This window comes from Peromyscus leucopus, chromosome 10 (assembly GCF_004664715.2).
Source record: "Peromyscus leucopus breed LL Stock chromosome 10, UCI_PerLeu_2.1, whole genome shotgun sequence".
NCBI lineage: Eukaryota > Metazoa > Chordata > Mammalia > Rodentia > Cricetidae > Peromyscus > Peromyscus leucopus.
Window position 1 is genome coordinate 85173737 of NC_051071.1, and position 11876 is coordinate 85185612.

The window sequence follows — 11876 nt, forward strand, 5'->3', positions numbered from 1 at the left end:
ACCATATCGTTTCCACAGACTGACCTCCGACTCTCATGCCTCATGCTTTAGTGCTAGGGAAGTGAACCCAGAAGCTACAGCCACAGCCTGTGTCAGGATCTATGAGGTTGCCTAGGTGGGCCTCAAACTTGAAATCCTCCCACCGTGGCTCCCCACATACTTAGGATAACATGTATACACTCAGTATCTAAAAGACACTTCTATTATTAAATCTACTTTCATTCTAAAATTAGAGATGTGTGCCAGCATCCCCAGTGACCAAAACTATTCCTGAAATCTTGGGGCTGGAGAGATGGCTCAGAGGTTAAGAGCACTGGCTGCTCTTCCAGAGGCCCTGAGTTCAATTTCCAACAACCACATGGTGGCTCACAACCATCTACAATGAGATCTGGCGCCCTCTTCTGGCCTGCAGGCATATGGGCAGGCAAAACACTGTATACATAATAAATAAAATTTTAAAGACAAAAATGCATTACCTTGGGAAAAGTTGTGTTTTTTTTTTTTTTTTTTTTTTTTTTTGTGGGGAGGGGGCATTTTGACTTTCAATAACTTTATCTGAAGACTAAGTACATGGAGGATTTAAATGTAATTGCTGTATAGGAAGCTGTCTCTGCATTTATATCAAATAGTAACTGCAAAGCCAGGCTCTGTGACACACACCTCAAGTCCCAGCCACTTACTACAGCAGTTTGAGACCAGAAGACAAAACAAAACAAAGATTGCAGCTCTGTGAAAATAACAGAAATGAGTTATGTTCTAGAATAAATCAGACTGGCAAAGACTGTGGTTAAGCAATAAACCACAGAGAAGTCCACGTAAATCATAGTAGTCAAGGAAATAATAAGATGGATACCGTCTTTTCCCATTTTACTGTATATGCAGGAGTATTTTGCCAGCTTGTATGTCTGTGTACCACGTGTATGCAGGTGTTCACACAGGACAGAAGAAGTGATCGTATCTCTTGGGACTGGAGTTACAGCTGGTTGTGAGCTGCCATGTGGGAGCTGGGAACGGAACCCAAGCCATTCTCTTTAGCCCCAAGATGGATATGCTCCATGATTAGTTTTGCTTTTAGAGAAACATTGCTGAATTTCTGGGAAGAATAAGTCTTCTTATATGTTCTAATGAATACCACTAATACCACTTAAGGCTTCTGTAAAAGTACTATGTTTTTAGGATCGCAAAATAGTACAAACAGTACTAACAAAGAAAGGATAATACCTTTTTGACATTTGAAAGAATTTTCTTCAGTGCGTGTTCGTTTACTTCACCTAAAGAATTATAAAAGCTATAAAAATCAAAATTAAAGATATTTCAAGTAAGCTAGAAATTTGAATAATTTTATTTGCATTTTAAATGTTATCCTAACCCATTACTATACAACCAAAATGCATATCTACTTGCCTATCATATGAACTCCTAAAGTAAATAGTAGAAAAAATTAAAAAATTAACACTTACATGGTAGAAACATTAGGTCCATAAGCAAAAACAACAACATAAAAGACTAGGTATGAGCTTTGTCTATCATACTTTTAAACTAAAACAGAACAATATACTATTCATTAAATACAAGTATCAGAAAGTTCATATACCCAGTTCACTTCTTAATAACTGATAAGCCCTGTTGGAATAGTAATGAAGAGCAGTAAAAAAAAAGGTTAATTTATTCATTGTTAATCCCAAAAGCTGTATGTTTTGGGTATCTGGGGAGACTGGGGAGGAGAGGATGAATTTGGTTTAGTCCAGTGCTTTGTAGCTGGACTTCCAAGATACAGAAAGAATAATTCTAGACAACCCAGACATTTACTTCTGGCTTTGCTTTCTCTTCCTGTAAGACTCCAAGTCATGGTTCCTTCCATATACAGGTGCAGTTATGTGTGTGCACACATGCAATCAGGTGCACACGCACATAAAAGCCAAAGGGTGATGCTGTTTTCCTTGCTCGCTCTGGACCTGGAGCTCATAGACTTGGCTAGTTGTGGCCAATGCGCCCTAGGGATCTTCCTGTCACCTCTCTCTGCCCTCCTCCCTGACACTAGGGTTACAGATGCATGGAGCTTTGACATGGTTGCTGGGGATCCAAACCCAGGTCTTTACTCTTGTGTAGCAGGTAGTTTAACAATGAAGCCATCTCCTCAGTCCTACTCCTTCCTTTTAGCATTAAGATAGACGATATTCCTTTTAACAATGCTGAAATGATAAACAAAATCCTATAGGATTCTATAGGTTTTTTTTAATGGAAATCCTCAAGTATATACTGGAAATATTTATTACATAAAACTGACCAACTATATTCTATATGGCAACATTTTTAAGCTGAGCTTCATGGTACACGCCTATAAATCTGACCAGCATTAAGGCAACAGGTTAAGGCAAGAGAACCTTGAGTTCTGCCTAAGCTACAAGAGTGAGTTTAAGGCCAGCAATTTAGTAAGACGATGTCTCAAATAGATAAAGAAACGACTGAGATTACAGGTCAACCCAGTATGAGTAAAGCCCTCGGTTCAATCTCCAGTACCACAGGGAAAACACAAGTAGCCTTCATTAAAATAGTTTTAGCCGGGCGTTGGTGGCGCACGCCTTTAATCCCAGCACTTGGAAGGCAGAGCCAGGCGGATCTCTGTGAGTTCGAGGCCAGCCTGGGCTACCAAGTGAGCTCCAGGAAAGGCGCAAAGCTACACAGAGAAACCCTGTCTCGAAAAACCAAAAAAAAGAAAAAAAAAAAAAAAAAGTTTTAATGGGCTGAGGGGTAGCTGGGTTCACTGAAGGACATCTGCTATGACATTAGTGACTTGGACAAAGACTGAATCATGACACGTCCAGAAACAAGTTCCTGGGTTCAACCCCAGAGAAGGAAAAGGGGACAGGGAAGGAGAAGAAGAGAGAGGAGAGAAAAAAGAAAAAAAATTTTATTGCTGTATTTCTCTAGTATGGTTCACTTCTAAGCAACTCAACCTGGTGCAGTAAGTACCTCAGGGTAATTAAGCATAGACTAATAGTACAGATGTGTGAGAACACTGAATACCTCAGGGTATATAAGCATAGACTAATAGTACAGATGTGTGAGAACACAGAGTACTTAAGGGCATAGGCTAATAGTACAGATGTGTGAGAACACTGAGTACCTCAGGGTATATAGCATAGACTAATAATACAGATGTGTGAGAACACTGAGTACTTAAGGGCATAGGCTAATAGTACAGATGTGTGAGAACACTGAGTACCTCAGGGTATATAAGCATAGACTAATAGTACAGATGTGTGAGAACACTGAGTACTTAAGGGCATAGGCTAATAGTACAGATGTGTGAGAACACAGTACCTCAGGGTATATAAGCATAGACTAATAATACAGATGTGTGAGAACACTGAGTACTTAAGGGCATAGGCTAATAGTACAGATGTGTGAGAACACTGAGTACCTCAGGGTATATAACATAGACTAATAGTACAGATGTGTGAGAACACTGAGTACCTCAGGGTATATAAGCATAGACTAATAGTACAGATGTGTGAGAACACTGAGTACCTCAGGGTATATAACATAGACTAATAGTACAGATGTGTGAGAACACTGAGTACCTCAGGGTATATAAGCATAGACTAATAGTACAGATGTGTGAGAACACTGAGTACCTCAGGGTACATAAGCATAGACTAATAGTACAGATGTGTGAGAACACTGAGTACCTCAGGGTATATAAGCATAGACTATAGTACAGATGTGTGAGAACACAGAGTACTTAAGGGCATAGGCTAATAGTACAGATGTGTGAGAACACTGAGTACCTCAGGGTATATAGCATAGACTAATAATACAGATGTGTGAGAACACTGAGTACTTAAGGGCATAGGCTAATAGTACAGATGTGTGAGAACACTGAGTACCTCAGGGTATATAAGCATAGACTAATAGTACAGATGTGTGAGAACACTGAGTACTTAAGGGCATAGGCTAATAGTACAGATGTGTGAGAACACAGTACCTCAGGGTATATAAGCATAGACTAATAATACAGATGTGTGAGAACACTGAGTACTTAAGGCATAGGCTAATAGTACAGATGTGTGAGAACACTGAGTACCTCAGGGTATATAACATAGACTAATAGTACAGATGTGTGAGAACACTGAGTACCTCAGGGTATATAAGCATAGACTAATAGTACAGATGTGTGAGAACACTGAGTACCTCAGGGTATATAACATAGACTAATAGTACAGATGTGTGAGAACACTGAGTACCTCAGGGTATATAAGCATAGACTAATAGTACAGATGTGTGAGAACACTGAGTACCTCAGGGTACATAAGCATAGACTAATAGTACAGATGTGTGAGAACACTGAGTACCTCAGGGTATATAAGCATAGACTATAGTACAGATGTGTGAGAACACAGAGTACTTAAGGGCATAGGCTAATAGTACAGATGTGTGAGAACACTGAGTACCTTAGGGTATATAACATAGACTAATAGTACAGATGTGTGAGAACACAGAGTACCTCAGGGTATATAAGCATAGACTAATAGTACAGATGTGTGAGAACACAGTACCTCAGGGTATATAAGCATAGACTAATAGTACAGATGTGTGAGAACACAGAGTACCTCAGGGTATATAAGCATAGGCTAATAGTACAGATGTGTGAGAACACAGAGTACCCCAGGGTATATAAGTGTAGGCTAATAGTACAAATGTGTGAGAACACTGAATACCTCAGGGTATATAAGCATAGGCTAATAGTACAGATGTGTGAGAACACTGAATACCTCAGGGTATATAAGCATAGACTAATAGTACAGATGTGTGAGAACACAGAGTACCTCAGGGTATATAAGCATAGACTAATAGTACAGATGTGTGAGAACACAGTACCTCAGGGTATATAAGCATAGACTAATAGTACAGATGTGTGAGAACACAGAGTACCTCAGGGTATATAAACATAGGCTAATAGTACAGATGTGTGAGAACACTGAATACCTCAGGGTATATAAGCATAGGCTAATAGTACAGATGTGTGAGAATGCTGATTATATGTCAAGTTTCTAGAAAGAGTTTTATATGGAAACATTATAAAAGCCAGGTGTGGTGGCACATGACTATAATCTAACACTTGAAAGGCTGCGACCGGAGAATCTGGAGTTTTAGGCCAGCCTGGGCTACATATAGAGACCCTGTGTTGTCTCCTAACTCCCCAAAAGGATATACAGTAAAGAATTCATACTTAAGTGCCTACTTTTTAAGTTATTAAATTTTAGTGTTCATTGACCTATTTTAAAAGAATTTCTAGGCCTTTGAGAAGAGCCAGTCAGTGTATTCAGTTGAAATGTTTGAGAAGCAATGTAGTTAGTCCACCGCTGGTACAGTTCACCTGTAAACTGCAGTCAAAGTCTTCCAAGCCTTTCCCCCCATGTCTGCTTCCTACTGTGTGCCCTTTCTCTTACTTCCCCCATGTCTGCTTCCTACTGTGTGCCCTTTCTCTTACTTTCCCCACGCCCTTTAAAAATACGGTAACATTCGGAGATGAAGGGCTGTATAAAATAGCTCACAGGGTTGTATCTTGACAACCCTGGTAAATTATAAAGCTGGGTATTAATGCTTAGCTAACCTGGACTTCAAGAGATGTCATCAGAAGACTTTTAATAGACTCACCTATATGATCTGTAAGTGGGAAGCGCCAACATGACAAGTTGTTAGAAAGCCTAGAGGCTGGGGCTTAGCAGAAACTTGCTCAGCAGCATCCCCAACACCACACACACAACCATTAAAAAGAAATGTCGTCTCTTCCTGTTCTGTCCTACCATTAAATAGTCAATGCTTCTCAACCTTCCTAACGCTGCGACCCTTTAATACAGTTCCTCATGTCGTGGTAACCCCAACCATAAAATGATTTCTGTTGCTACTTCATAACTATAATTTTACTACTATTATGAATCATAAATACCTGTGTTTTCTGATGGTCTTAGGTAACCTACAGGTTGAGAACCACTGCATTAAGTAGTTCTGTGTTTTCCACTAAATCATGAACTTCGGCCTATTCTGGTTTTAACTGAAGATGAAGGGTATATAAACTTTGTGAATGAGAGATATTTCCAGACAGCTCTACTCATGTCCTCTTTACCTTTACCCTAAGTGCTGACAGGCCCAGACATTAGTAGATGGTGGTCTCTGCAGCTCAGACACTACTTAATTGGTCTAATTCTTAATGTAGTCATCCAGAAAGACTGATTCACCTTTCATTGTCTCTTAATCCTGTGCTGGTCCAGGCCCTTCAGGAAGTCATTTTTATGATGTCCCATGAAGAAGTCATCATTCATCAAATGGTTTGTGTGTCCACTGTATGTTAAAGGACTGCAGCAGAAGACTCACTTTTCCTGGTGCTCGGGTAAAGCATGCCGGGCTGCTGGGTCACACCCTCTCCCCACCTCAGAGCCTTCTTTACTGGGCACGCCCCTGTGACGCACAGTCTTAAAGATGTCCACAGAGAGTGTGTGAAGTGTGTGAGTGTAAGATAGTGATTAGCTTCCTTTGCGGCTGATATCAATCATAAACAGACTTTAAAACGACACTATACTATGGCTACATTTGTTTGCTTGGGGAAAATGTATTGTTTGTATTTTTCTATGGATGCTAACTCATTAAGACATTAGGAAAATGCAGGGTATTAACAGCAGCAGTTCTGCTACCATCTGTCAACCCGAGGGGTGACCTTTCACTAGAGAAATGCAACAGCAAACAGGTTAAAGAATATAATTGGTAACAAAAAGAGAGAAGCGATTAATAAAGCGGAATCCAAAGATGGAAAAAACGACTGTAACTGACACATGAGAATACAATAAGAAATGAGAGGACTGGGTGAGAGGATGCAACCCTCACAGTAAACGGGCTTTGCAGAGGAAGCAGAAACCAGCTGATGGGAAGGCAACTGAAGAATCACAGGTGGGATTGACGCACCAGTGTGCCTTCAAACAAACGACAAACCTCCTTCTGTGTACAACCGGTACTAAGACACTCTGCATGTGTTTTCAATTACTTAACTCGCACAGAATTATTTTCATAATGGGTAATTTACTTGTTCTTACTAATACTGTTACTCACCTAAAAAGCCGGTAGCATGGAATATATTTCTGAATGTCTAGAAAAAAAGGATTCAGGATATTAGGAGTGTAGTAATCGTTTGCCCACCACACTGAGGCGTGTTTACCTCATGCTCCTGGCTTCACTATGTGCAGTTCTTCATTTACACTTCAGACACACCCCTAAGACAAACCACTCTTACTATTTCAAAGGTGAATGAGCAAAGAGGAATCACGTGACTCCCCAGCGACACAGGGCTAAAAACCCTACCTGGAGTCCCATTTGGAACTACATGTTCTAGTCACTAGCCAAAGACAAACACATAGGACCCAACTTCTGATCCTCCTGCCTCCCTTCTAGGTGTGGGGATTACAAGTGTGCACCAGTATACCCACTCATATATTTTAATAGTCTGAACACACACACACACACACACACACACACACACACACACACACACACAGAGGCACACACACACAGAGGCACACACAGGCAAGATGGCTCAGCAGGGAAAGGAACCAGCTGACAAGCTTGACCACTCAGTTCAATCCCCGACCCCACATGATGGAAGGAGAGAACCTACTCCAGCAGTTATGCATGACACATGTAGCACACAATTAAAATGTTACAAAAAAGTAGTCACAATTATGCTGATTAGTCAGCATATAAACTACCAAAAACCATACAGAGCTAGGTGACTCACCAATTGTATAAACGACTTTAACATTATCCATTTGTGAATCAGTAATGCTGTTCTTGGCTTCACCTTTCATTTCCCCGAGAAGAAAACCCTCCTATGAGAAAAAAAAAAAACAAGGGGCAGTCTATGAAACACACTGGATAGGTACTGTTCTGACTCCTCATCACATTTTCTCAGTGGTTCCCAACAACATAAACAAGTGTGGACAGCTGGGAGAGGCTGTGTGCAGAAGACAGCCTGACTCTCAAGGGCTGGGTAATCGTCTGGGCAGGCAGCACTAGAAGCACGTCAGTCGAAAGCAGACAAGCTCAGAACCTCTGAAGGGCTGGCCCAGCAGGGCAGTCTGTCTTGGAGCACGAGGTTCCTGTGGGCAGCTGTGAAGGGAAAGCCCACGACAAAACATCCCAAATGAGCAGCAGAGCCCAGACTTTTCATGAGTTTCTGGGAGTCAGTGGTTTCTTTTCTTTTTTTCCCAAAGTGCCAAGAGAAGACTTTATTGATCTTTAGAGTTAATGTGGCAACCCAAATAAACATTAAGATTAATAGTTTGACTTTTAACATTAGGGTTAAAAGTTGATCTGGGGGCTGGGGAGATAGCTCAGTGTTAACAGGACCCTGGTTCAACTCCCAGTACCCAAACCCAGGGGATGGCTTTGTCTGAATTCTGCAGGCACTGCATGCACATGATGCAGACATGCACATAAAACAAAAAGTTTAACTCTGAGTTACCACTCAGAACCAGTTCTCAGGTAGGTATGGACAAACCCTCTGGACACCTGTTTAGTTTTTGCCCTGGGCCCTTTCTTGTACTCCAGCCAGTCCTGGGAGCTGAAACCTAGCCCTGTTGGCTATCTTAGTCTACTGCTGTGAAGAGACATCATGTCCAGCACAACTCAAAGAAACATCTAATGGCAGGTTTGCTTACACTTTTAGGGCTAGTCCATTACCACTGTAGAGACGATCGCAGCACACAGGCAGACTTGGTGCTGGAGAAGGAGCTGAGCAACATGCTGATTCACGGGCAGAGACAGACACTGGGCACACACACAATCTAGACAGACACACCTCTAGGGACACAACTGGGGACTAAAATAAGCCAGTGGCACACCTATAACCTCAACTCCCGGGAGGTAGGGATGGAAGGGCATACATACCCTTGGTTATGCTGGTATATCAATCTAAAACCAAACTCCAAGAAGCCCAAGTTCCCACTGTAGCTGGAATTTGTCTTAGTTATCTCCTCATCTAATGTATGGACAATAAGTAAGCACTCAGGTCTAGCATAGGAATTTAAGACTTCAGGGACAGCGTTGTGTGAATGCTGCTCACAGGGGGAGTCTGACTTCTAAGCTATGGGATGACACAGTGATCAATGTTTTCAGATTTAAAAATGTGTAAAAAATTATGAAATAGTAGAGATGTGGAATTCAATTTCAGCATCAGCTTCCCAAGGGGTTACTGTGTACCTGTTTTCTTTTAAAATACAGGCATACAGGTTTTTTCATTCCAGCGAATTCAGTTATTCCTTTAGGTACATTTAAAGATCAAGTGTGCTTGACAGTGAACTTTTCTATTCATTAAAATTAGTTAATAATGGCTGGGCAGTGGTGGCGCACACCTTTAATTCCAGCACTTGAGAGGCAGATGCAGGTAAGTCTCTGTGAGTTTGAGGCCAGCCTGGTCTACAGAGCAAGTTCCAGGACAGCCAGGACTATACAGAGATACAGAGAAACCCTCTCTCTCTCAAATAAATAAATAAGTAGTTAATAATGCCTTGCCCCCATTTTATTAAAAGTAAATAAATAAAGGAATGTTCCCAACATCTTTTAAAAGAACCAAGTGGAGGGGTTGGGGATTTAGCTAAGTGGTAGAGCGCTTGCCTAGCAAGCGCAAGGCCCTGGGTTCGGTCCTCAGCTCTGGAAGAAAAAAAAAAAAGACAAAATAACATTTTGCCGGGTGGTGGTGGTGGCGGCGGCGGCGCACGCGTTTAATCCCAGCACTCGGGAGGCAGAGGCAGGCGGATCTCTATGAGTTCGAGGCCAGCCTGGGCTACCAAGTGAGCTCCAGGAAAGGCGCAAAGCTACACAGAGAAACCCTGTCTCGAAAAACCAAAAAAAAAAAAAGAACCAAGTGGATAAAAATCCATAACTGCAAGTATTCTTAATTTTGATACTCCCAAGGTCAAAAACTAGGAAAAATATCAGTCAATTCTAAGTACTACTATTCAGAAAACAACTCTTAAAATTTTCAGTTAAGGAGCTGGAGAGAATGTTCAGTGGTTAAGAGCACTGACTACTCTTACAAAGGAACAGGGTTCAGTTCCCACTGCCCACATCTCTACCATTCAATACCAGGGGATCTGATGCCCTCTTCTGGCCTTCACGGGCACTGCCACAGTGTAGTCCACAGATGTTCAAGCAGGCAACACACACACATACACATCTTTAAACAACAACAACAAATTTAGTTAAAATAGCTGAGAAACTAGGGTCTATCACCAAGACGTAGTTTACAAGGGCTAATCTTACAAGATACAGATTTAAGGACAATCTACCTATGTTCACACTAAACATCTTCCAAAATTAGTGCCACAAATACACATGCATTTTTTTTAAATATGAAGTGCTTAAATTTGTATGCCACCCTCCTGTAGAGCCATGCTAATCTCAGTATCATGTGCTGCCCAAGCGAGCTCGACACACATTTAAAAAATGTCATCTACTTGTTCTTTGCTAGGTGTTCATCTATAAGGCAACTTGATATAATGCATGTAAGACATACTAACTACAACCTTTATTGTACAATCCTTATCTTTAGGACTGTGCTGAAAAGCAACTTTAGGCCACGAAGACCTCATGCTTTAAAATGAAGGGCACAACATTTCACGTGCGTTACTCGACACTGTTCAGTACCATACTCTCCGAACTATTTCAGCGCAGTCCCCAAAGCTCATTTTAGATAAGTCTTAGTTTCTTTCATTACGTTACTAAAAACTTATTACAAGATGTTACTTCCCGACCTCAAAGTTTTACAGTGAGTTTATTGTTTTGTTTTTGAGACAGGGTAGCCCTAGCTGTCCTGGAACTTGTTCTACAGACCAGGCTGGCCTCGGATTCAGAGATCCGCCTGCCTCTGCTTCCTGGTTCACAGTGAGTTTTTAATCTCCTAAATTTTAAACGCAGACTTACCATTTTTCTCTCTCCACTTTCACTCAGTGGCTTCGAAAGCAGGCAAAAGTTTAAAGATGCACTTACAACATCTGACCCAGGACTAATTTGCATTTGTAACGGAAATCTGCATTTGTAGCAGAGAGAGTAGCTGGGCCTCACCATCTCAGGCCAGGTTTGAGCAGCCACCGTAAGCCCCAGAACCCGGGTTGGCCAACCAACTCCCTGCAGCGGCTGCCCGCCGCGTCTACCCCGCCGGGGCCCGTCCTCCCGATGGTGGCCGCGCACGCGCGCTGCCGGCAGGGACCGGCGCGGGTCCCTGGCAAAGGACCGGGTAGTGAGAGCGGGAAGCGGCCCGAACCAACCCCTGCCCAGCGGGAGGCCGCCGGGAACTTTCCTTCCCGCCCAAACTTGACCGGATAAAAAGGGCCCGGATGAGAGCCGGGGAGGGCGCCCCGGTCCGCGACCTCCGCACGGCCAGCGGGAGCCGCGGCAGGGACGGCGGGAACCACAGCCGCGCGCCCGCCCGCCCGGCCGGCCGGCTCACCGTGTCTGAGTCGGTGTTGAGATGCTGGAAGGTGAGCGCGCCCAGCACGAAGCCAGACAGCAGCCCCACCGTGCTCTCGCCCTCCATACCGCCGCCTCCGTCGGGACCGCCGCCGCCACCGCCGCGGCGCATGACGGGAGGGCGGGGGGCGGGGCGGGGCGGGGCCGGAGGGGCGGGGCGGGGCCGGAGGGGCGGGGTTTGCGCCTGCGGACGGGGAGGGCGTGGTTTGGAGGGAGCGCAAAAGAGCGCCCTCTAGCCCAGGGAGGGTGAGTCCACTTGGCTGAGCTACCTGCGGCATACAGGCAAAATCCTATGTGTGGGTAGTTTCAGGCAACTAATGGTTGTTGCTTGGCAACATTTTAATACCGCAGATAGG

General features: G+C 43.2%; 1 protein-coding gene across 1 annotated transcript in view; it reads right to left on the reverse strand.

Annotated features, from left to right (window-relative positions):
* Positions 1-11638, reverse strand: part of Abraxas1 (abraxas 1, BRCA1 A complex subunit) — a 14831-nt gene extending 3193 nt beyond the window's left edge. The window contains exons 1-5 of the mRNA XM_037208858.1: positions 11501-11638; positions 7790-7880; positions 7108-7144; positions 1202-1288; positions 937-967 (exon numbers count right to left, since the gene is read on the reverse strand). Coding sequence (XP_037064753.1) covers positions 937-967; positions 1202-1288; positions 7108-7144; positions 7790-7880; positions 11501-11632 — 378 coding nt within the window. The 5' untranslated portion in view covers positions 11633-11638. The remainder of the gene's footprint in view (positions 1-936; positions 968-1201; positions 1289-7107; positions 7145-7789; positions 7881-11500) is intronic.
* Positions 11639-11876: the final 238 nt, after the last annotated feature.